Genomic DNA, 26,794 nt, shown 5'->3' with positions numbered 1-26,794 from the left:
ACTGCACTGGCTCAAGAAGAAAAAAAAGACCTTACAGCATCTCTGGAATATATTATAGCAGTGCTTGCTAAGATGCCTAGGGTATTCTGTGATGAAATAAAGTCCAGTCTAGTACCCTCTCAGACACCATGCTTTCTGGGGTGAGAGACTGAATACAGCAGCCCAAGATGGCTTTTAACCCCGGACAAACAAAAGAGTCTGTCACTTTACTTCCATCAACTATCTCATCAGTCCGTGCAAGCAACTGGGCGCCTAAGCCAACTGCTAAGCCTGGCACTAACTCTTCCAGGTAAGGTTTCTGCCCCTAGCTTATGTGAAAGCAGACAAATCATGGATCCCCACGGCGGAAACTGGATCTTCAAGCAGTTTTTCAGAAAACAGTGTCATGACAGGGGAACTCCAGAGGAAGTTAAGCTTCGGCCTCCACTAAACCACCAGCTGTATTGCCAAAAGACAAGGGCAGTCACATCACACAGCTGGAAAGAAAGTGGATGCTCTGTCTAGCTGAAAAAACCTTCATGTGTATGCCTTTCCACCTCTGCCTCTTCTTCAAAGGGTACTATTAAAGGTCAGACAAGACAGGCCAAGGATGATTTTTGATAGCTCCAGATTGGCCCGCAACACACTGGTACCCACTACTACGAGTCTGGTAAAAGAAGCTCCATGGCCTTTTACCTCTGATTCCTCATCTGTTATCTCATGGATTGCATTTTTTAGAGGAGATTCCAGCTGGGATTAGGCCTCATTCCACTGCCTCAGCCGGGATTCAACCTCATCCACTAGGGGCTGCACATTCAACAACTTTGATATCAGAGCAACCTTACTTGGAGTGGAAGCAGTTACTTATACTTCAGTGCATACTATCTCTAAGTCTTATCACCTTCCCAGGCATGTTTGCTTAGGGCTGGTTGTTGTTGTCAGCTCTTGCGCCTTTTGCTGCTCTTTTTAGAGTTTATAATTTGCCAGCTCCCTCCTCCCAATTGGCAGGAAGACAGCAAGTAAGATTATAGTACACATGGAGTACCTACTATAAATTTTTTGTTCGAGGATTGTAGATGTTCAGGATTCCCTTACCTCAGTCCAATCCCTGTATCCCCTCTGGTTTGTGTATGTTTGGTTGCTGTGTATTTTTGTTGTATATTTTGTATTATATATTATATTTTTTTTTATAGGTTTTTTTTTTGGGACTTTTGACTTTCTTGGTCTTTTGAGTCTTGGGACATGAAAAGACTGAGGACACGCCTCGGACATCGGTCATGCGATTGTACCGACGTATCGGCGCTTGCGCGCCACCTGACTGAGACCGGGGCCACTGGGAGTACTCTGCCGGCGGGCCGCCGACGATACCCAATAGTCAGGACTGACGCAAGCAAATCCCTCGAACATCTACATTTATGGTAGGTACAAAACTGTACTTTTTACAAGTATGCATACAATGATATTCTTATGTGGTCTACCAAAAGCAGAAAGTTGCAGCACTAGTAAAGTGAATAACTTGCATTGGGAATGTAGTGTAAAAGAAAAACTAACCGCATTTAGAAATGCACTGTAAGTATAAACTTGGAAATCTAAAGTCAAATAACATTAAGGAGACAGAAAAGAAAAATATCAAGCTAATGTATACACAGTGGTGGCTAAACTTATGAATCAAATTGCTACAAGAAGCAGTACTGGTTGTCACCTAAATTAGAAATAGAAAACAGCCTATGCCAGTATGTTTCCTCTTAAATACTTAATGTGCTACATCAAGCATAGAGCTCCATATGGACCATTTGTTTATTATCTGATGCCTAGTATGAATATTCTCAAAAGAGGTAACTAAAATGTGAACCTGTTTTATTAAGTGCCCTAACTCATTACTAGAGGGTAATCCTGTATTCTTCCACTCCCTGTATATTAATTTTTGTAGGTAAGCAGCTGTAGAAAATTAGTCATTATCATGTAAAACCTGAATTGAACCCACTAAGAAACAAATAATGGTATTGAAATAACTTTATCAGGACTTGGCTTGCTACAATCTCTTGTAGTTTGTCTTGTCTGGGGAGTCATTTCTGGGCAGTCAACAAAAAATGTCTCCAAGTCTGAAGTTCATTTAGGTTACACATTCAACATACTAGGGACACAATTGGAAACATATCAGCTAGGCTAGATGGTGTTCAGCAATACTTAAAAATAATTGCCTGCCAAAGAGACTAGACTTCATATCATACTTGAAAAATGGAATAATTTCAGCCCAGGTATCAGAAGGTATGGTCATATCTAAGTCCCTTTCTTAAACTAGCTTATATTTATTGACCACGTTGTTTGGGGTTAATAGTATTTTATAAAGTGCAGATATGACCCCTCTTGGCAAAGCCTTCACTCACTAGTCTCAATCCACCATATGATCTACTAAGGCTGGTCAATTCTTGGAGATAATCCCAGTTTGGTATTAGAAAAGATCTGGAGTAACCTATCCATCCAGATATTCTCCTTATCTGTTAAGTTAAAATTAATTTTAATAATTGCCAGCTGAAGGGACCATCTCCTGTCAATAATTGTTCCCAGTGTTGCATCATAGACTAATAATGAATGTGTTTTAGATCCCCAATATTCAGTCAGTTGTACTGGACCAATGGATACAATCCATGAGGTAGTTTTAGTCCTTTCAAATGTCTGAAAAATGGTTTTAAGTAAGTCATGAGACAGAGAAACCATTGTATAAGTTACTCATAACAAACAAGAGCTTGTTGTTGCAAGCTAAATAATTAAGTTCCCCTAAATAACATGAAAATAACCGTTTCCAGCAGGTTGTTATATGAGCGAAAGCAATCTGATTAACAATTTTGACTTATCTGTATTATAGAGGTCAGAATCTGGGAGAGACAGACTGTGTAACTCTTCTGGAAGAGATGGATGCTCCCAAGAGAGTATTGGCTTATCATGAAACCACAGAAGAGAGGTTATTTAATTTGTGAAGAAGTGTCTTTTTTTAGGATTTATGGGAAAAGCTTGAGCAGTGTACAAGATTGGGGGCAAAACAAATCATTCTGTGGCAAGAATTTTTTGCTAGAAGCCCAGCCCATGCCACAAAAGAAAATAGCCTGTGATATGGAATTAATTGCCAATTTAATGGTATCATTTAGGGTTATCATTTGGGTTCCCTTTAAATTAGCAAATGCTTAAAATAATGAATGCTGATTTATCGATCCATTAAGAGAGAAACCTTAAAATCCCGAAGACATGGAACAGTGCTTTTTTTCCCCCCAGGGAAAAAAAAATCACTGGGCCGTTTTTGGGACTCTGCCATTTCCTCCACTGTGGTGTGATCTCGGACTTGGTATATTTAAGTAAGGGGTGTGGGCGGGCACAGCCCCCCACTTTAATTCGTGTTTTGAGCTTTTTTTTTTTTTTTTTGGGTGGAACAGCGATTTTTTTTTTTCCACAGGGAAAAAAAAATCGCTATTCTGTGTCTTAGAGATTGTAAGGGTTCATTCTTAATGGGTCGATAAATCAGCCTTTGCTATTTTAAGCATTCGCTTTTTTAATATAGACCCTTAAATTTGACCCCTGAGTAAGACATATTATCCATGTAAGCTAAAAACTGGACTTTATGAACCAAATACGATGATGGAGAACAGTTAATTTTTAATAATCTGTTTTCAATGGGGTCACCTTATAGCCAAAGAGATCAAAAGAAATGGCACTTTACTTAGACTTCATCCAGCTGTACCTCCGGATTATTCAAGTAGACCAGAAGACCATCTCTGTATAGTGAAACAGTAATTTGTATATCTGAAATTTGCTAATTGGAGTTCAGCAGATTCCTTAGACTTCCAGCTAGGGACTCCAAATACAGTGCAAAGAGAAGGAGAGGATAAAGTACATTCCTGCCTTAATACTTCAATATAAAGGAATTCCAGGGAACAGAGTACAACATTGCCTTGGAGACCACATATGCTTTAACAAGATCAGTGAACTCCAAGTGGATTTCCCATTCTTTCTCAGATTAAAAATAAGAATCCCCCATTTACTCTATCAAATGCTTTCAGTGCATTTAGACTAGTAAACATTAATGATTTTTATTTCTGGTGGCATGATATATAGCTAAAAATGTTTTTAAAAGCTTATTAAACTTTGTACAGCTTTTATTTAACCCTATCTGGTTGATATGGACCAGACTAGGAAGTGTAGGGGGGCCGATTTACCTGCCAGTAGGAACATACAAATCTTACAATCATGTATTAAGACTGAGATTGGGCAGTAATAGCCAGTTCAAAGGCCAGTCTTTACCCAGTTTGGGGATAATGACCAACATCACTAAACTTCTGTGAGTTCGGCACCAATTTCTTTTATACAACCTGCTTAGCTAATTCAGTGAATAACTTCACAAAAGGTTCCCCTCCCATTTTATAGAACTTTGCTGATATCCAGTCTGTCCCAGGAGATTTCCCTTTTGTTGATTTGGACAAAAACTCTCCTTAACTTCTTGTATAGAAAATGGACGAATTATAGAATGGAAATGTTCCTAAGTCAACCTAGGAAGATGTAGTACATGTAAGTATTGTGTAGCTCTGCCCTGTTGATCATCAATGGCAATACATCTGGATGTAGGTCCTTATGATGTGAAGTGAAAAACTGTAGTATCTCTAAGAGGATGTAACTACTTCCTGAGTTCTGTTGAGTAAAATCTTTTGAGGTGGACCTTTCAGCTTGTTCCTGCTTTAATTTCAATGCCAAATACTGTTAATTAGATTAAATGAATTTCATCTCTTTCACTTCGGGCTGATTGAGTGTATTCTGAGTTGTAAATGCCTGTTAGTGTATCACTTCTGATGGACTGAAAGTGGTCCAAAGATACCTGATATACCCCTACACTGTTGTGATTTCACATCCAGTAAGTCTCAGTGTGGCATACTTCATTTTGTTTGAAAAGTCTTCTTTTGCTCTTCTTTAAATGTTTCTTATGAGGGATGGAAGCCTATCTGTCCTAAGTGGATGGTCAGCTTGGACAGGTTAGCCAAATTAGACTTGTTCCTGCTTTAAAAAAAACATTGAGAGATTCATTCAGATCAATGCCTTTGCATAAGTATGTATTAGCCCTCCAAAAAAATGTGGAGCAGCAAGGACCTAGTGCTTTTTCAAATTCTGTTGGAGCATGATCTGGAATATACACCAGATATGGCTTCTGAAGGACCTTAGTTGGTATGTTCCCTGGTCATAAATATCTTGTCAGCCCTTGAAAAGAACTTGAATCATGATGATAAGCAGGTATAGTCCTGGTCCACCGATTGAAAGTTGTGTAAGTCAGAGATACTTATAATGTTGAAAAGCTGATTCAAGAATTTACACAAGGCTGGAATGTAAAAACTTCTGGGACAACCACTGAATTTTTTTGCAGAAATAAATTCCAATCTTTGTTCCAAGTTACCAAACCCTACTGAAACAATACCCACCAAATTCCTTTGTAGAGTACAGGGAGGAATATACAAAATACTGATAGCTGAGTATTCTGTAGCTAACCTTTAATCGTACTAAACCTTTCCCAATTATGTAACCATAAATTGTGCACTACAAATGGAAATTACCTTTTTATGAAGATAACTAGCTTTCCTCGTCTGCCATCTTGGTAACATGAGACGGCACAGTGCTTGTATCCTTTCCTAATAAATTTGGAATGCTCTTCACTATTCAAGTGTTTTTCTCATAACAATGCTATGTTTCGGTTTAATTTCCTTATGTAGCAAAAATGTCTTCTTAGTTTTAATAGCATGTTTAAAGATATTAATATTATACAAAGAAATTTCTCCATAGTTGATTAAGTATTAAGATTAGCACAATACATTTGCTGCTGGACAGTGTTGTATAGCAAGAGAACAGTTAAACCATTGACCGCCTTTAAACTGTGCACATCATCCTTTAGTCTCCTGTATCACCCCCCAAAATACCTTCATGGATGGTGCATTATTACCAGTGAGCATCACCATAAATTTTGTATCATCTTGTGGTAAACAGTAACACCTAGCAACCACATAAAAAATAAGCATATAAACTCTATTGTACTGTATAAACAGGTTGGTAGAGTCCAGGTGAAGGCCTGGGCAGATAAACACAAGTATGTTTGGAGTGAGGGCTGTAAAGCCAAACTTCATTCAATCATTCATACAGGCTTGCCCCCTGCTGATCCAGCTCTCAATTTTCAGAATGCCTAAATCATTGCAATTTCTAACAAAGAAGGTACATAGTGCACATGTTAAATCAATCGGGTAACTTGCAAATTGAAGTCCACGTCTGAGGAAGTTTATAACTGCTAGCACAGTGCAAACAACTCACTTTTTTCATGTGTAAAATCTCAGCCATAAAATGTAAGCCATACATTAAAGCTGTCATCTTCATTAAGTAGTTGCTTATGCTAAACTTGATACAAGATGCACAGCTGGATCCTCTCTTAATATTGGCTTTGTGTGTATTGAAGTTTCATTGTGGTTGCCCCAGTGACTTCTTTTGCTTTGCAGCCATCAGTGATCTGTCTTTTAAATGGAGGAAATGGTTCAGGAGTGTATTCAGAGGCATGTCTCAACATTGGTGAAGAAGGCATGTTAGGTGTAATATTATCGATTGCTACCTGTTGATTCTGATTGCTGAAGTTGGTCCATGAAGTTTTATGCTTGCTTCTGCTGACATTTTTAGGATATTAGACCCCCCCCCCCAGAGTGCTGAATAAAGGGAACATTTCCACCCCTTCTGTCGACAAAGCCTAACAACTGGGCTGAAGGCTATTTGCTTTTTTCATGTTTCAGGAGAATAGTTTTATTAAAAAAAAATCAACTGCGATTTAAATAATAGTTTTCCCTGGTGCCCAAAGAGGTGAAAGAATCTTTTCCTTTAAATTATGGGTAGCGAACACACCAGAATTGATCTTGACATATGCAGTCTTGGTGACTGTGACAGAAATACTGTTTGTGCCCTTATGTAGTATACGAATCCTTTCCTGGTAGTGGTATCCTGTTGGAGACTAGTCAATTCCTTCTTACCAGAGTAAAAGAAATTCCGTCATTAAACTGTACATTATCAGTGAAGCCCATAAGTTTTAGATTCTTGTGTAATGCATGATCTTCGTAATCTGTCTGTCTGAGACCAAGAAGATGTATTCTAACCTTTTAGCCAACCAATATTATTTCTGCCATATTGGCTAATGTGATGTCTGGCTCAGTTATCTGATTTGAGTTGGCTGAAAGAATATCCTAAATCTCAGCAAACTGTCTCACACTCTTTCTTTCCATGTAGTATGTTAGGATTAAATTTATCTTTTTGTAATTCTTCAACCATTTTCTCCAGTTTGGTATCCATTACAATCTGTTGTAAGGCCACAGTTGCATTGTCTGATGGTGAGCTTGCCCGTCTGATGGTGACTGAAGCATAGCCCCCTCTTTTTAAGACTTGTAAATCTCAAACCTTAAAAATGCTAGCACCTACTCAAGGTAATAAATCTTGAATTCAATTTGGAAACTTAACTCTTTCAAGGCAGGAGGGCCAAGTTAGAAAGGAGCACAGAAAAGAGCTATCTGGTCACTTCCATCTTGAACAGAAGTCTGTTAGTGGTGCTTTTATTTAATTAAATTATTTGAACAACATTGAATGACCTTTGCAAAATAAGGTTGGCTGACACACAAGACTGGTCGGCATTGCCATTCAGTCTTGTTTCACCAAAGTTAGATCATACATTTACATAGGCTGTGTCTGTGTGTCATGCGTTAGTGAGCATATGTGCATCCCCTGATGGGGTTGGTACCCTGTTCAGGATTGGTTTCTCTACCTTGTTCCCATTAAAAGTCAGGATAAAAATGAATGATTCAGTTACTGTACTACTCCTGTGCAGCCAAGCCATGTCACGTTTCACTTGTATCCAAAGACTTGTTAAGTTGTCTGCAAAATTGGCATTAGCCTTTTCAGTTAAAATAACCATTTTTGTTTTTCCTTTTTGAAATAGCTGAGCAAGCAACAATGCTTGCAAAGATCCATATTTGCCTTTGTTAGCTGTCATTAGTTTAACTTTAGCCATTGATTAATACTTTGTTTGTGGTTCTTTAGATTAGATTTCGTTAACTCCTGATGTTCATCATGTTACACTGCTGCAGTCATTACACTTGGGTTATCCTGCCGTCAGGCAGTCCCGCAGTCGGCCAGAGTTCCAAAGTCTTGGTCCGGTGTCTGTTGCTGTCGCCTCTTCCCTGACGTCAGTGCGCCAGGGGTATATAAGATGCATCCAACGCCATTTTCTTCAGTCTTTCTTGCCGCGCGGTGCCCGAAGCAAAAGTAGTTCGCAAGTGTTGGTCAGCCGACTCCTGAGATTTTTGAAGTCAAATTTCAGATCCGAAGTCTTCAATAAAGCGAAGTACCCTGTTGGGGAATCTTTTTTCTTGCCTCAGACCGATGTCAGAAAAAGGTAATAATTGTATTTCTTGTGAGAAGCAAATACCTCAAAAGGACTTCCACTCTTACTGTATTCCATGCCTAGGCCCTGATCACGACGTCACTAGTTGTCGGTTTTGTGCTAGATTTAACAAACGCACTATAAAACGACGTTTTGATTTTGCTTTGCACTACTTTGGCCGAAGGTTCAATTATACTATGCCGTCAGATCAACCGACTACCGCAGTTCTGAAAAAAACGCAAAGACAAGGATAAAGACAGGCATCCGAGGTCCAAAACCGACGACGAAGCCTCTTCTAGGCCAGTCGCTGGTTTGCCGGTTCTCAGTGAGGCGCTTTCACAGCCTCTGACACCCACTACCTCAGAGCCACAGGCCACCTCCGCCTCCCACGTGGAGACAACTAGGCCTCTGGAAACTCAAGGTATTGGACCTACGGAAACTAATCCCTCAGATGGGTCTGGAGCCACTGAGCAGGCATCGGCTTCTGAGGGTGTTTTCAGACCTTCACAACTTACCATTAAAGCAACAGCCAAGACAAAAACACCATTAAAGACAAAGAAGCAAGTACAGCATTCTCCTGGACAGTCCTCCATTCCTAAGAAACAGATGCTTAAAATGGCCAAAGACCTCATTACTCTAATCAGGGGTTCCCATCCCCATCCTGAGAAAAGACCTAGGCAGGATACAGACTATGATTCCTCTGATCAGGTTTCCATTTCCTCTGATTCCTCTTCAGACCAGGGATGCTCTCTACCCCCCTATGAGGACTCTGATGCTGAAGAATCTATCCATTCAGCCTCTCCTCCTGAGGATTATTATTTTGGTGAAACTTTACATACCATGAGGGAGCATTTCCATTGGGAAAGTCAGGATTATTCAGAATCCAAGAAAAGGCTCAGGGACTTCCTTTTATTGCCTCAGCACAGGCCCCTGGCTAATTCCGCCTGTGTTAGATATTGTGGATGATGTGTTCTCTGAATCCAGCTTATCTCCTGATTCTTTGCACCCTGCACCAGCCAAGCCAGATAGGTATTATAGAGTCCCTGACTCTCACAAGTTTCTTTATAAAAACCCTTCTGCTGATCCAGAAACGATTTCCCAGGGTCCCAAAGGGGTTAAGGCTTCCATTGCAAAACATCCAGTCCCCTCTGACAGAGATTCTAGAGCATTTGATAGATGGGGGAAGAAAGTTTACACTTCTGCAACTTTAGCAATAAGGGCTTTAAATTGCCAGTTTCACATGCTTGAGTACCAACAATATTTAATGGCTCAGTTAAAACAGAAAATGCTTGCAAGCTCAGAAGCTCCTGACTATAAAGAAATGCAGGATTTATTGCATGCAGTTGAACAGGTGGGAAAAACATACTCTGCAATGTGGTTTTGATTCTTTAGAGGCCTCTTGTAGAGCCGCAGTTACAGGTTCTGTGATTCAAAGACATGCTTGGTTAAAAGAACAGAGTTTTACCTGATCATGTTAAGGCAAAATTATTGGATGCTCCTTTACAGCATGATACCTTGTTTGGTGTTAAGGCAGAAGAGGTGTTAAAGAAAATGGAGGATAAAGCTAAATCTATGCAAACAGTCAAAGATTTCTTACAGGTACAGCCACCTCGATTTAGCAGAAATTGGCCTACAAAGAATTGGTCCTTTCCAGTGTCAGACAGGCCACAGAGAGGCAGATCTCAACCCCAAGGCTCTAACAGACAATGACAGTGGGGTACCCAAACCCCAAAAAGAGGTGAGGACAAGTCTCAACCTTACAAGAAACAGTACCAATGACTTCCCCCTTTGTACGCCAAGCACTTCCCTTTTGGCAGCCCCCTTAGGGGGAAAACTAGCACTTTTTTCTCAAAACTGGCAAACAATCACCCAAGACAAATGGGTTCTGAATATTGTGTCTCAAGGTTACAAGTTCCACTTTCACACTTTACCAAGGCTAAAAGGAATGCCAAACCTGCCACAAAATCATTGGGCAGAGGCTCAAAAACAAATTTCAGCCCTCGTGGACATGAGAGCTATTCAAAAAGTACCACAGCAGGAACAAGGACAAGGATTTTACTCAAGACTCTTCCTGGTCCCCAGAAAGGACAAAGCCTGGAGACCCATACTAGACCTTTCAACTCTAAATACTTACCTGGATGTTCCGAAATTCAGAATGTTGACACTACAGCAGCTTCTTCCCATGCTGGGCAAGAAGGCTTGGCTTGTTACTCTGGACCTCAAAGAGGCATGCCTGCATGTCCCTATCAGACAAAATTGCAGAAGATACCTCAGATTCAAAGCTGGTACAATGCACTACCAATTCTCTGCACTGCCATTTGGCTTATCTACTGCGCCCAGGGTCTTTACAAAGTACCTGGCACCAGTAATTGCATTTTGCAGACAAAAAGGAATTCAAATATATCCATACCTGGACGACTGCCTCATTCAAGCAGAGACAAAGGACATTCTTCTAAAGCATCTGGCATTTGTAAAAAGGTTGCTAATTTCTCTAGGGTACACAGTAAATGAAAAGAAGTCAAAACTAGTGCCCTCACAACAGATAATATTCCTGGGTGCCAGCTTAAATACAACGGCCCAGATGGCTTATCTCACGCCAGACAAACAAGGACAACTGACTCAATATTTTCAATTACTGGCAAAAAAGTCCCATCTCCCTGCAAGAAAAATTCTGCAGGCCCTGGGATTCATGGCATCCTGCATACTACTAATTCCATATGCCAGACTGCATATGAGGAAATTACAATGGTACCTAAAAAGTGTTTGGACTCCACACTCTCACAGTTTAGAAGCAGTAATACCAATAATTCCCTGCCTACAACAGGAGTTTCGATGGTGGGCACAGGCATGTCACCTCAACAAGGGTCAGCCTTTCACTCTACCCACAGCCAGGCAGACTCTAACAACAGATGCTTCGGATTACGCCTGGGGAGCACACATGGCAGGAAAATGTATTCAGGGCAAGTGGACCACAGACCAAATGCATCTTCACATCAATGTAAAAGAGATGTTGGCTGTTCAAAATGCCCTAACAGCTTTCAAGGACCTTCTGCATCCAGGACAATTATTATTAAAGACAGACAACACCACAGTAATGTGGTACATAAACAAGCAAGGGGGCACTCATTCTTATCCCCTATCCAGGCATGCCATGACCTTGTGGAACACAGCTCTAACTTATCAAGTTCATCTGCAAGCACAATTCCTGCCAGGAAAGAAAAATACTCTGGCAGACGATCTAAGCAGAAATGTCATGGACCCTCACGAATGGAAATTGAATCCACAGATCTTCAGCATGGTAACGCAAAAATGGGGATGCCCAGACATAGATCTTTTGGCCTCCCCACTGAATTGCCAACAAAATTTCTGCAACAGGACTTACCACACACAAGCATGGAAAGTGGATGCTCTCTCGTTCAGCTGGAAAAACCTAAAAGTTTATGCCTTCCCACCACTGCCTCTCCTTTCAAAGGTACTCCTAAAAGTCAGACAAGAAAAAACACAGATTATTGTGATTGCTCCAGACTGGCCACGCTAGCACTGGTACCCAATCTTAAAGAACTTAGCTCAAGGCCTACCATGGATTTTGCCTCAAATTACACACCTTCTGACTCAACAAAACAATCAGATCCTGCACGGTCAGCTCAAAACCCTAAACTTGGCTGCATGGCAGATTCATTAGTCAAACAGGCAACACCTCTCTCTAAAGCTGTTATGGATGTCATTTTGGAGGCCTAGCACCAGGAAACCTTACTCAGAAAAATGGAAGAGATTCTGTGCCTGGAACCAGGCTCAAAGCCTTGACCCTCTTGGCCCAAACATTCCTCAGATTTTACAATACTTAACTGAGCTGCTGGACAAAGGCCTATCCTTCTCATCAATTAAGATCCACGCCTCTGCTATTTCAGCACATTACTACACGGATCCTCCTTTATTCTTTCATCCCTTGCTAAAGCAGTACCTCAGAGGGGCTAAAAACATAAGACCGCCCCGGAGAGCACCAACACCAACTTGAGACCTCAATTTTGTATTGGAAAAACTGACCCTGCCACCTTTTGAGCCAGCCAGTACAGCCGATCTAAAATTTTTATCATGGAAAACAGCTCTGCTCCTGGCAGTAACTTCAGCACGAAGAGTCTCAGAGCTACAGGCATTAATGGCAGTGGAACTTTTTATAATTTTTTCATCAGGACATGGTTTCTTTAAGGACAAACCCTACCTTTATGCCAAAGGTGGTATCTAGTGTGGCTCTTAACCAAACCATCCATTTGCCAACTTTTTATCCAAACCCCCAGAATAAAGGGGAGAAACTTCTACACTCTTTGGACATACACAGGCAGCTACGCTTCTACTTGGACAAAACAAAAGCTTTCAGGAAAACTGAGCAACTGTTTGTAGCATATGCTGCAGGATCACAGGGCAAGGCTATCTCAAAGCAGACTATCTCCAAATGGATAGGACACTGTATTCGTTACTGCTACACACAGCATGGAAAATCTGCCCCTAATAACATTAGGCCACATTCCACCAGAGCAACAGCCACTTCAACAGCCTTTCTCAGAGGAGTACCTACCAAGGAAATTTTGGAGGCTGCAACTTGGAGTTCAGTGCACACCTTTACCGAGCATATTACCACTTGTCTCTCTACTCTAAATCCAGAGCAGGATTTGCCAGTGCAGTTCTGCAGGGCCTCATAGCCAATCCTAACTCTTTATAGACCAGCCACCCAACCTTAGCTTTGGGATTCTACCCAAGTGTAATGACTGCAGCAGTGTAACACGATGAACATAGTACAGTTTTGTACCTACCATAAATGTAGGTGTTCGAGTGTTCACACTGCTGTAGTCCAGGTTACCCTCTCTCCATCCCCTCTGTCCTAGCTGGACTTATCTATACCTTTCTATCCTATACAACCTTTGTGGTGTATTTGATTGTAACTGAAGGTATTGTTTTTTATTTTATCTATATGTTTTATTAGCAATATGTATTGCCTACCTACTTGGGGGCACCTGACATCTGGGGCAAGAAAAACTGAAGAAAATGGCGTCGGATGCATCTTGTATACCCCTGGCGCACTGACGTCAGGGAAGAGGCGACAGCAACCGACGCTGGACCAAGACTTTGGAACTTTGGCCGACTGTGGGGACCGCCTGACGGCAGGATAACCCAAGTGTAATGACTGCAGCAGTGTGAACACTCGAACATCTACATTTATGGTAGGTACAAAACTGTACTTTTTACCATGTCTGAAGGCAACTTTGTATTAAGATGTTGCTGCCACATTGGAATGTAATGGAAAATTCTTCATGTTGGTAGAAACTTGCAGGTTAATTCATCTGAACCTTTTTTTCTTGACTTTTGCAGGATGCTTCAGTGTGTGGATGAACTGCGAAAGAAAGGAGATAAATCTCAAAACATGAAGCTGTCTGCTTTCCAGCGGCTGGGTCTGTTGATTGGCATTCACCTGTTTAAGGTATACTAATTTTTTTTGTCCTGAGAATAGAGATAAGCTGTGAAAGACAGTGCAGGATGACTGTAGGGCTATAGATCTGTGCAGGTATCTGTCGCAGGAGTCTTTGAGCAGAGCAGGTCCAGATAGGCTGCATTTCTGAAGGACCTATCCAGTTTCAGCAGGTCTTTCCCTTAGAAAATGGAACAAGAATGTGTGCGAATGATTAGGTTCATTTGTACTGTCCTTTTAAGGGAGTGGGCAGTTACAGAACATGGGTGTGTATTTGATATTTTGCATTGTCTTCAGGTAGGCTGTTTTGTGTGTTTTTTTTAAACACTTACCCAAGTAAAGAATTTACTCATAGGTATTAATCATGATGAGGGTATGTTATACTATGAGATAAAGTCCTGATGAGCTAACTAAATTAAAGATGCCATGTTTTGAGGACCTGGAGTGTCACTCTATTTAATTTATTTTTTTAATCTTTCAGCTTGTGGTCTTTCTTACTTCTAGACTTGGTTCTGAGCACAGGGCAAACTACCTGCCTCTGATACATTGACACTTCATCTACTGAGCTACTAGGCTGTCATTTTATTTATGGGCTGTTTTCTTCCTGTTCCCCCACTGGCCACTGAACTACCTCACATACTCATTTGCTTCCCTAGGTATGAGTCATTTTCGCCCATTCAGTCCCAGGCCAGAAGCAAAAGTGGGGCACCCATCTTCATCAGGGATTGTTTTTTAACTTCTGTATCCATTCTGCACACATACTCATAACATCTGAGGTGGGAGAGTGTGCAGTTGTAAACCCATGTAATATGTCTCTGTCTCTGCATGTGATGCTGTTATAGGCTCCCCCTTATGACACTACCTTCAGTGTAATCACTTATCCCCAACAGGGCTTCTAACACCAAATGTATGCTCAGTCACATACATCCCTCCATCCCATTTGAAGAAAAATGAATAGGCAAAACCTTGACGTTCTTCTCCAGGTGCCTGTGTTGCTAATCAAACTCTGGTTACCTTTGCTTTATTTGGGGTTTTATTCCACTATGCCAGATGAGCTGGCAGCTGCTAGTGCAACACTGGGGAACCCTCCTTATTGGATGATCTTTGTCTTGGAAAAAACATGTGGGTCACAATGTACTGTATGGACTGACCTTTGTTACTCCCATTCCACCATGTTTCTTCTAAACATGCCTCGGTGAATATCTTGGGAAGAATTAAGAAGAGCTTTGGATCAATATCCTTTTGAGTACTAGACACTACTGAATAGAATGAGATCTTGACCAGCTATTCATGTATTAGCTCCTTTGTGATCGCTTCAGTCCAGCAACACCCAGAGATTACAGTATTTTACTACCTTGTTATCAGACAAGGAGTCTAAAAATATGACTAGGGTGATCAGGAGTTTTCTGTCCTGCTTTGGGGTTTAGAGCCCTTAGCTCTTTGGTTAACTCTTCCATATTCCACTTCTTCAGCGGACCAGGTACTAGAAAACAAATCCTTCCCCAAGTTTTGGCTGTAAGAAGCTGTTAAAGTTCTGTCTGTAGTGTCCAGTGTGGGCGTCTTCATAGTCCAGTGTACGTTTGACTGTGCAGACGCAGTGACTGAAGCAACAGGTTCAGGTTTGTGCCTGTACAGAGCTACATTACATGTCAAGAAGTTGCACCACTTTGAAGCTTCATCTGGAACAAACTAGGTAGCCAAAGCTTCAACCAAATGCAAACAAGAAACACTGCTGCTCAGTTGTATATAGTGACTCCACAGTTACACCACTACAGAGATGAATAAAAAATCCAAAATCTGTTAGTTGCTGATGTGCAAATAGAAAGGGCATCAGCAATAATTCTTAGTGTAAAACAATAAAAGTTCTATACTCAGGAATTGCAAGCTAACAATTGAAACCTTATCCATTTTATATTTGACCAAGTGTGAGGATGCCCTTGTGTAATATGGCTTCAGTGAGGTTGTTAACCTGTTAAGGCTGTCCCTTTCAACAGAAGGCTCTGTTCATCCGGACTTGTCAAGCCTGTTGGATGATTTCCAGAAGGCGGCACATTCTCCCTTTATTGTGGAGGACCCCCTTGAGCTCTCTTCATTCCTGTCCAGCTCTTCTTTGCTAAGTCCTGCCAACTCCTTCAAGAAGAAAAAGACTCCTTTGAAACTGAAAAAGGCACTTAAGCCTCACACACATCTTTGCCCATTGTGGTGTCATTCAGGTTGCCCAAGAGCATTACTTCTTTGGCTAGTAGTCACAGTCCTTACTTTCTGTAGGGTTGTCTACGGTGACGTCTGAGTTTATCTTGGCTTGTGAAGCTATCATCAGTGATCAGTGGGTTCTATACATGCTGCTAGATGGCCACGTTTTAAGAGTTCTTGGGTCTTCCTTTAAAAAGGCTCCATGCAGAGACCAAGCTGTCACTGCAAAACGTTTTGGAGAAGCCCATACTCTATTTCACAACAAGCCATAAAATATATCCCCTCTTGAATGAATCTGGTTTTCCATCATGTTATTGGTTTTGAGAGGGACATAAGGCTTTTGCCCTGTTGTGGACTTTGGTGACTTCAGCAGATTCATCTGGTACATCAGGTCCTGGATGGTGACTCTCCATGGTGTTGTAGTCCTGCTGCCATTTCTTTCTGCTGCTGCATGGATGTACTGGATATGATGGATGCTTTTCTGGCATATCACCTGGGATCCACAAGGGAGGATGTTAAGATTTTATGTAGAATGCTCTTTCTTTCAGTAGTAAATGTTGCGGTTTGGGCATTCTTCTGCATCAAAAATGCTTACCAGGATGTTGGCTGCTGTGACTGAAGCTGTTTCAGGAAATGGAGCTCTGTGTGTTCTCATAGCTGATGATTTAGTGGCATTCCTGGACACTTCTGTTTATGCAGTCTCTTAGAAGGACCATTCAAGTGGATGAAGTCCTATCTGATCCTGTCTCAGAGGATTACTTTCTCTGGCATTGAGCTAGACACTGTCCATGGTCAATCAATGGGGCCCAAGAAATGCAAGCTTAGCAGCCTTGGGTGATGCACTGGAGGATTCAAGCCTGGATCCTCCTGCACCTCCTGGGCGTAAAGACCATCATGGTCTTTATGGTACGGTTTGCTTACCTGAAGGTATGGTTGTTGTAGCGGGCTGTCAGATGACAGCTCAGATTTGCTATGTGTAGACACCTTTCCCAGTACCAGCCTCCTGTCCCTTGGCCATAGAGCAGTATTTAGTTCTCAACTATCTTCAGGTATGCCTCCTGTTTCTGTAGTGAAGCCCATCACAGGTACTCATGACTGATACTTCATGGGTAATATGGGAAGTTTCTGCTCCTTCAAATCTGGCAATTGGAGTTGCATGTAGCCTTCATGTCCCTGAAGACCTTGGAAGAGAGGTTTTTTACAGGGCCATTTCTAATTCATCCCAACAGCCAGTCATTCATGTGGTATATGAGCAAGTAAGAAGGCTCACAGTGATGTCCACAGTGCCGAGAAGTAGTGAATGTCTGGCAGTGGATCGTAGAAGGGAGGCAGCACGGTCTCAGCTTTTCTTATCCTGGGTGAAGTTAATGCAGTAGTAGACTAGTTGAGACAGTCATTCTATGCTCCTTCTTTTTCTCTCTCTCTCTGTCTCTTTTAAAGCTGAGATTCAGGAGCCATTTTAGTTGTGTTTTTTCAAAAGAGAGGCACTGCTTGCCAATCAAGAGAATATGATTTGCGCACTTCCTCTGCTTAGTGCAGCAAGACAAGTGAGGGTTCACACTGAACATTTTCTTCTTCTCTTGGCAAGGAGAGCTTTGTACTCCTTCCTTTAGTTTTCTCCAGTTCTTTATCTGTCTTCTGTGACTTTTAGGAGGCACTGACAGAAACTAATCCTTATTGTCTTCTGGTCAGAAAGGATATGGTTTGAGGCTCTCTCGCACCTGGTAACACAAGAAACTCTAGTGAGTTTAGGAATAGACCCTCCTTCCACAGTTGGAACATTAATTGGCTCATTCAGTGGTGTTGAGATTGGTGTTGAGATTTCTGTCTTGCAAAATGTTTTTGATGGTTGTCACCACCTCTCCTTGCAGGATCTTTAGCAGTGGTTTGCTTTATGATCATTATCTCTAGAAATGCATGGTCATTTTTGTGCTGTAAATATTGGTCCCTTTGTTTTAGATTTTTTACTTAATATTACACTTTAGTCCCAATTACAGAAGTATCAGAAGTGATTGAAAGTGCCAAAGAGCCTTCCCTTTGATAGATGTACGCTTGCATGTGGAAGTAGTTCTCCATTTGGGCGGTGCAGTACCTGATAACTTTGTAGTCATTCAGTTTATAAGTGATCCTGATCTTTTCATACACTCCTGTATCATTCAGAGACTTTACAATTCCAGAGTCAGAGTACAAACTTCAGCTCCTTATACCACTCATGAACATCTGTATGTCTGGAGTGCAGCCAGGCAACTGGTCTCAGACATCTGTGACACAGCCACCTGGTGACTAAATCACATCTTTACCTTACCTTATCATCTAGACCACAGCTGCAGCAGTTAGATTTTCTTTGGTATTTCACTAATTTAAGGCTTCTCCTGAGCCTCCTTCTTATGGCTGTTTAAGCAACTCTTTAACAGGTTCTTCATATCCTACTACCGCCTCCCTGCCATCCTCTCAGTTGTTTAATTTTGTAATTGACACATTCTGCTGTCTCCCATTCATAGGTTCATAGGTGTGTACTAGGCTAATGGCCTTGGAGCCTTTACAAGCCTAGCCCATAGACGTTCCCTCGCATTGTGCCGCCCAACGTTAGTTCCCAGTACCCCTATCAAGTAGAGCCACTGGATTGATCCCCAGGGTGAACTTTCTATTTCCCATCTACTCATCAAGATTTCTCTTGAAGAGGGCCAGTGAGGTGCTCTGCTTGACATGTATGGGAAGTCTATTCCAGAACATGGGCAGTCTCTGGGTTATGAAACTGTCTCTCCAGCATGTTCTCTTGATTGTGGTAATGAGGTTGAGGTCTCTAGAGCGTGTGGTGCGGAGGGATTGGGATTTCTTTAGATGTAGCATTTTTAACACAGCTGGGTCTGACATGGCTTTGTAAGTCAGGCAGAGATCGCCTCTTAGTACACAATATGAGACATAGAATAGCTGGAGTTTTTTGAGTTTGTCCATATAGGACATGTGTTTAAAGCCTAGGATCTTCTTTATGAGATACTTTTGCGGCATCTCCAGCTGTTGCAAGTGTCTAGTGAGGTACATGCCAAATGGGGCATTATACTTTAAGATTGGTCTGATGGAAGAGTAGAGAGAAATGATGACCTCTTTCTTCCTGGATGCGAAACCCTTGGTAATGAGATGTGCCACATAGATGGACTTTCTGACTACAGTGGCAGTGTGGTGCTCGAATGAGAGGTTGCTGTCAACCTATGACTCCAGATCTCTTATAACACCTTCAGTGTTCAGTGAGCTCCCATCAGTGTGGTAATTAGTGAGAATTGAGTTTTTTCCAAAGGGGATGACAACGCATTTTTTGGCATTAAGCTTAAGGCCATGGTTTCGACACCAGGCATTGGTTTCAGTGAGGCCTTTCAGCCGGATGTCTGCATCACTTGGGGAGTTCATAATGGCTCCCAGTTTGCAGTCCTCTGCGAATTTGGTCAGCCAGAGTCCCTCCATGTTGGCCTGGACTTATGAGAAATAGATGCCAAACAGGAGAGGACCCAGGACCGATCCCTGTGGGACTCCACTCGTGACTGGTCAGCAGTCTGACTTGGAGTCTGCTACTTTGACACTGTGGGTTCTATCTGTGAGCCAGTTTGCAACCCACATAACTATGTAGGGGTTGATGCCTAGTTTGGTGAGCTTATCAATAATTCCTAGCTGAGGAATTGTATCAGAGGCCTTGGCCTGATCAAGGTAGCCTCTATGAACTGCCTTACCCTCATCCACAGCTCTGGTGACTGACTCAAAGAAGTCAACCAGGTTGAGCAGGCATGCTCTATCTTTCACAAAACTAAATTGCATGGGATCTAGAGTTTGGAGATTCCTATATCCTTGTTAATTAGATCCATGATGATGCGCTCCATAGCCTTACATATCAGACTCATCAGGCTAATAGGGCGATAATTTCCAGGGTCTGTAGTCACTCCTCCTTTATGGAGAGGGATGACTGTAGCAGTGCACCATTTGGTAGGGACAAAGCCTGAGGTGAGGCTGTGAGTGAACAGGGCACACAGATGTGGTGCCAGTTCACTTTGTAATTCATGTAGAACACAGCCAGGAATATTGTCTGGTCCCATGGAAGCTGTATTCTTGGCCTTGCACAATGCAGCTTTAACCTGTGCTCCAGTAATGCTGGGTGCCGAGCATTCCTCCGGTGTTGAGATTGGTCCTTGGGGGGGGGGGGGGGGAGTTGGCATTGAATCTGTTGGCCAGTATGTTGGCAAGATCTGTTGGCTCAGTATAGGAGGTACCATTGTGCAGTAACTCAGAGCAAATCTGGTTGTTGCTGGGAAGATTCTTGATATAACTATAGAAGGCTTTGTGGTTGTTTTTAGTGTCTGCTGCAATTCTGCCTTCATAGCTGGCTTTGGAGGTTTTGATGAGGGATCTCAACTTTTTGTTGAGGCTAATAAGGGAATTTTTCCAGTCATGGGACTTAACTTTTTATAGGTTCATAGGTAGGTACTAGGCTGTCGGCCCAAGGGCCTAAGTAAACCTAGCCAACAAGGTTCCCTGGCTTATGCCTTCCAAGAAAGTTAATTTCCTGTGCCCCTGTCAAGCAGAGCCACAGAAGTGATCCCTGGAGTGTATTTCCTGTTTCCCATTAACTCACCAGGACTTTTTTTTGACGAGTACTAATGAGGAACTTTGCTTGACATAGATGGGTAGCTTGTTCCAGAGTATAAGAAGTCTCTGGGACAGGAATCTACCCCTCCAGCATGTCCTGTTTATTGTGGTGACAAGGTTTAGGTCCCTAGATCGTGTAGCTTGGAGGGATTGGGATTTCTTTAGGTGCAGCATGTCCGACAGCTCTGGGTTTAACATAGCTTTATATGTTAGGCAGAGATCTCCTCAGAGTAAGCGATATGCTACAGAGTAAAGCTGGAGATTTTTGAGATGGTCAGTGAGGGCATCTGTTTGTGGCCAGTAATCCTCTTTATGAGGTACTTCTGTGGCCTTTCCAGCTGCTGATGATGTCTTGTGAGGTACATTCCAAAAGGGGTGTTGTACTCTATAATGGGTCTAATGACCACGAAGTAGAGGGGAACAATGTCTTATTTTTTCCTGGATGAGAACCCTTTTGTGATGAGGTGTGCCACACAGAAGGATTTCCTGACTACTGTGGCGATGTGATTATCAAAGGCGAGACTACTATCCACCTGGGTCCCAAGGTCTCTTATCACACATTCAGCATTAAGTAGACTGCCGTTTATGCCATACAGAGTTTTTACCAAAGGGGATGACAGTGCACTTTTTGGCATTGAGCATGAGGCCATGCCTCTGACACCAGGCATCTGTCTCAATGAGGCCCTTCTGTAGGATGTCCACATCATTTGGGGACTCTACTATGACTCCTAGTTTGCAGTCATTTGCGAACTTCATTAGCCAGAGGCCTTCTGTGTTAGCCTGTACTTCAGAGAAGTAGATACCAAACAGAAGAGGTCCCAGGACTGAACCTTTTGGTACTCCACTTGTCACTGCTTTGAGGTCAGATTTGGAGTCTGCAGCTTTTACAGTGTTGGGTTCTTTCAGTGAGCCAGTTGGCAACCCATCTTGTGACGTAGGGATTTATACCTAGTTTAGTGAGTTTAGCTATAATTCCAGAATTGGGAGATGGTGTTGAAAGCTTTGGCAAAGTCAAGACAGGCTGTGTGAACCACCTTACCCTCGTCTGTTGCTTTGGTGACTGTCTCAAAGAAGTCGATCAAGTTCAGAAGGCATGATCTGCCTTTCACAAACCCGAACTGAGTGGGGTCCAGAGTTTGAAGATTACCAATGTCTTTGTTTATGAGTTCCATGATGATTACAGGGACTCTGCATTCTTCCTGTATAGATATGGGCCCTTTAGGGGGTGAGAGGGGGTAAGGTTAGCACTGAACCTATCTGCTAGGATGTTGGCAGTATCAGTTGGTTCTGTAATTTTCATGCCGTTGTGTTGTAACTCAGAACAGATCTGGATGTTGCCATTGAGATTCTTGACATAGCTATAGAATGCTTTGTAGTTGCCCTTAGAATCAGGAGGTTCTTATAAGAGATCTCAGCTTCTTACTGAGGCTGACCTTGGAGCACTTCCACTCATGGGATTTTACTCTCTTTTGCAACAAAAACCACGAAAGAGAGTCACAGTCCAGTCCAACAAAACTGAAAATCCAAATACTGGACAACGAAGGGCACAAAACTGCTGGCTGATAAAGAACAATGTTTATTTTAACGCCACTAAAATTACACACGCGTTTTCATCCAAATAGCTCTCAGATTTCCTCAGAACTAAAAAAAAACCCATTCCATTTAAATTAACTTATACAAGCATCAGTTAAATGAATTAATGAACTACCAAAAATGTAAAGAATCAGGCATGAAAAGCAGAATAAACATTAAAAAATAAGCTAAAATATCTAACTGGTGTGCTGCTTTGATGTAAAAACTTGATGAACTAGAAATGTTAAAAATATTTTATATATATATATATATTTGTTGTTTTCTTTCGGCTTTTCCCATTCAGGGGTCGCCACAGCAGAACTCTGGTCCGCTAGTGATTGGCAGTAGATTTTCACGAATGCCAAGGTGCCACTCGACGTTCAACCTTCAACGAAGGCATGCCCATTCACGCATGTCTTTCAAACGCCCACCCAACCGCGGGGAGGACATGCAGACTCCAGACACAAGGCACTCCCCGCACTCCAGCCGAGAATCAAACAGGAGAACCTCTTGCTGTGAAGCAACAACGCTACTGCTGCACCACCGCAGGTATTATATATATATATAAATATCACATAATAACCTAAATGTGTGTCATGTGTTAAGAAAACTATATAAATATAAAAAATATATATACACTCCCATGAACTAAAAATGATGCAATTAAAACATCCATATTAAATATAAAAGAAACATGAATTCATAATTTAGCTGCCCTCAATTTGAGTAGGGGCACAAGTGAAATATGATCATTAAGACCCGGAGATTTGTTAGATTCCAAAAATAACTGCCAATAGGTTTCTCTGTATTCCAATTTGTGTTCCCAGGGTCCGCCTCTGGGTTCCTTGGGTACAGTTTCTAACACAAGAAAAGAGAACTTGGCATTGATGCATGATAAAGTGTGTTTATACACTGCATTGTTAACATTACACTTACTGATGTCATTCATATGCTCATATATTCTACATTTGAGCTGTCTCTCTGTCATGCCAACATAGAAACTGTCACAGCATCCACAGGTGACTAAATAGATCAGACCCTGGGAATTACAATTGGTGTAGGTCTTGGCAGTTAATGTTTTTCGTCTACATGGTAATGAAACCTGTTCCGTGTTATTTATAAAAGAACATTGGTTTACAGGTGCCACGTTTAAAGGTGCCCTTCTTTCTATGAATAAACGGATCATCATGTCCAACCATCTCAAGCGTATTTTTGATGTTTTGCCCCTTCCTAAAGACTACTTTGATAGATTTACCTTTTAAATTAGGTACATCAGTAAAACTTGAGAACTTGTCCCATTCTTTTAACACTATATTCTTGATGTAGTGGGCATTAGAGCTTAAGTTGGTAACAAAATGCCCTATTGTAACCTGTCTCACTGGAATTCATACAACCATGTTTACTGGAAAAACTACTTTCCATACCTAGTAAATAGTTTTCGTATCATGTGTGACCTCTGTCCTAATAGAATTGATAAGCTCGGTGGGGTAACCTTGTTCAGAAAACATCTGTTGCAACATTGCACATTCAGAAAAATAATCAGAATCATCAGAAATCATACAACAAATGCTTACAAATTGACCTTTAATGATACCTTTTTTCTGATAAAAGGGATGTGTGCTGCTGTAACTAATATACGTGTTGGAGAAAGTAGGCTTTCTAAAGACAACAGATTTAAAAGTATAGTCAGTTTTCTGTAGCGTAACATCTAAGTAGTGAATAGTAAAAGGATTAGCTTGGTAAGTAAACCTGAAAAAATCAGTAGTTTGATTGAGATAGGAAATAAAATCATTCAAAAGATCCTCACCCCCTAACCAAAAATACAAATGTCATCCAGGAACCTAAAGTAAAAATTCCAATATTGGAAGTAAGCACAGTTGTGTACAAATTTATACTCCCACACAGATGCAATGATATCTGCAAAGGTTGTAGCACAACTAGCTCCCATAGCTACCCCAGACTCCTGGTGGTAAAATTCACCCTCAGAAGATCGAAAACTATTTTTCAAAACAAGCTCTGCCAAATTCGTTACATAAAAAGATATAATTTTCAGTTGCCCCTGGCCTAGTTCTTAGGGCCTCTTCAAACCAAGTCAAACCTAGGTCATGGGGAATTACCAAAAACAGATCAACTACATCTATTGTAGTAAATAAAAGATCATGAACTGATAGTTCTGGTTTGACCTTGCTCAGAAATTCCCATAACTCTTTAAGAATGTGAAGTTCACCACCCCATAAAGATTTGAGTTTCCAGTTCAAGTACTTAGCTATAGGGGAGATTTTAGCTCCCTCTGAAGCTCCAGTGGGACTGAGTGGGGGGGGCATCTACACATTTATGTACTTTAGGTATCCCGAAGATAGAAGATACACAAGGATGGGGGTGGTATAAATATTGGTAAGTGTTATGATCAATGACACCTTGATCAAACAGGTCTTTTAATGCTAAGCCAATCTTCTTATATGAAATGTTGATTTCATTAATAGAAACCTTACTGTATCTGGAGTCATCATGTAGAAGGATATGCATTTTACTATCATAAATTATGGATTTTGTCCATAATTACCACCCCCCACCCCCCGGTTAGAAATCACTGATGATTTTTTCAATTTATTCATCAAAGGTTTTAAGTTTGTACCCAGTGGTAAAAGTAAACAACCACAAATTTTATTGGATCTCAAAATGTTTACTAGATGGTTAAACCTTTTAAACATTTTTGGGGAAAATTCAGATTTACCGGATTCCATTCCCCCCAAGAAATTCAACCCCCCACTTCACGTCCTCAACTCAAAAATGTGGAAAATACTATTGAACATGAGGTACGTAAAAACCTCGATTCTTTCAAAATCTTTTCTAACCTTGATGTTAGGGACAGAAAGTTATTGGATTCCCTACGTTCTAACCCCAATATTTGTGTCATGGAACCCGATAAGGGTGGAGGGTAGTAATTATGGACATAATACTTTATCATGCATCAATGCCAAGTTCTCTTTTTTTGTGTTAGAAACTGTACCCAAGAAACCCAGAGGCGGTCCCAGGGAACACAAATTGGAATATAAAGAAAACCTACTGGCAGTTATTTTTGGAATCGTAACAAATCTCCGGGTCTTAATGATCATATTTCACTTGTGCCACTACTCAAATTGAGGGCAGCAAAATTATGATTTCATGTTTCTTTTATATTTAATATAGATGTTTTAATCACATCATTTTTAGTTCATGGGAGTGTATATATATATATATTTATATATTTATATATATATATTTATATATATTTATATAGTTTTCTTAACTCATGACACATTTAGGTTATTATGTGATATTTGTATATTTTCAAATATGTATCATATTTTTAACATTTCTAGTTCATCACATTTTTTTTTACATCAAAGCAGCACACCAGTTAGATATTTTAGTTTATTTTTTAATGTTTATTCTGCTTTTCATACCTGGTTCTTTACATTTTTGGTAGTTCATTAATTCATTTAATTGATTGTTTGTGTCTTTCGGCTTTTCCCGGTTAGGGGTCGCCACAGCAGTACTCCGGTCCGCTAATGATTGGTAGTGGATTTTTACATACTGGGTTACCAGCCCTGATGCACAATCTTCAACGAAGGCATGCCCCATTCACGTATGCCTCCACACAGAAGACGCTCTAGCTGAGAATCAAACGGGACAACGTCTTGCTATGAGTCGAAAACGCTACCGTAGCACCCCTACGATTCTTGTATATATTAATTTAAGTGGATTGGGGTTTTTTTTTTAGTTCTGAGGAAGTCAGAGCTATTTGGACGAAAATGCGTGTGTAATTTTAGTGGCATTAAAATAAACTGTTTATCAGCCAGCAGTTTTGTGCCCTTCGTTATCCAGTATTTGGATTTTCTCTTTTGCAACAGTTTCTTCCTTCTGTTGTAGAGTTTATTTTTGGCAGGGGACCACCGGATTGGCTTTCTTTTTTTGGAGGAGAGTGTCTTGGTTCTTTTTGGGATAGCATGATTCATGCACTCGTGTAAGTGCTTATAGAGTGCATTTCTGTAGGATTTAGCAGTCGTAACTGTATTGTCCATCTGCATGGGTGTCATCAAGTTCGCCACTTTTGTCTTAAGAAGTATGAAGTTGGCTTTGGAGAATTTATTTGGTTTCCTTAATGGTGGGTGGGGGCATGATGCGGATATTTAGGGTGATTAGCTTATGGTTGGATCTGACCAACGAGGAGTTGATTTCAGGTGTGGAACACTGGTCACTCATGTTGGTAATGATTAGGTCTAGGATATTGTTGCCCCTGGTGGGGGTGTGGATAAGTTGATCCAGGGCATTGGAATTTATGAATTCCAGAAAGCGTTGAGCGAAGGAGTTTGTACATGAGTAGTTTTACCAGTTAATGGTGGAGTAGTTGAAATCACCCATTATTAGGGTGTTTGGTTGAACCCTAATATTTTCCCTTATATCAAGAAAAAAGGAGTGGGAATCCTGGGGCATGGTGGGATATCTGTAGCAAGCTGGGTCTATATTAGAAGACCGAAGAC

The 26,794-nt window shown here is 41.2% G+C and overlaps 1 protein-coding gene across 2 annotated transcripts in view; it reads left to right on the top strand.

Moving 5' to 3' along the window:
- The window catches only part of MYBBP1A (MYB binding protein 1a), a 1,224,315-nt gene that overhangs the window by 494,004 nt on the left and 703,517 nt on the right, over positions 1-26,794 (top strand). For both annotated transcript variants that reach the window (XM_044054196.1, XM_044054197.1), the window contains one exon: positions 13,778-13,886. In XM_044054196.1, the coding sequence (XP_043910131.1) occupies positions 13,778-13,886 (109 nt within the window). The remainder of the gene's footprint in view (positions 1-13,777; positions 13,887-26,794) is intronic.

The sequence above is a fragment of the Protopterus annectens genome, chromosome 13.part0 (genome assembly GCF_019279795.1).
Source record: "Protopterus annectens isolate FY-2018-M chromosome 13.part0, PAN1.0, whole genome shotgun sequence".
Classification (NCBI taxonomy): domain Eukaryota; kingdom Metazoa; phylum Chordata; order Ceratodontiformes; family Protopteridae; genus Protopterus; species Protopterus annectens.
Note: the sequence above shows the minus strand (reverse complement) of the source record. Positions and strands in the feature narration are given on the sequence as shown.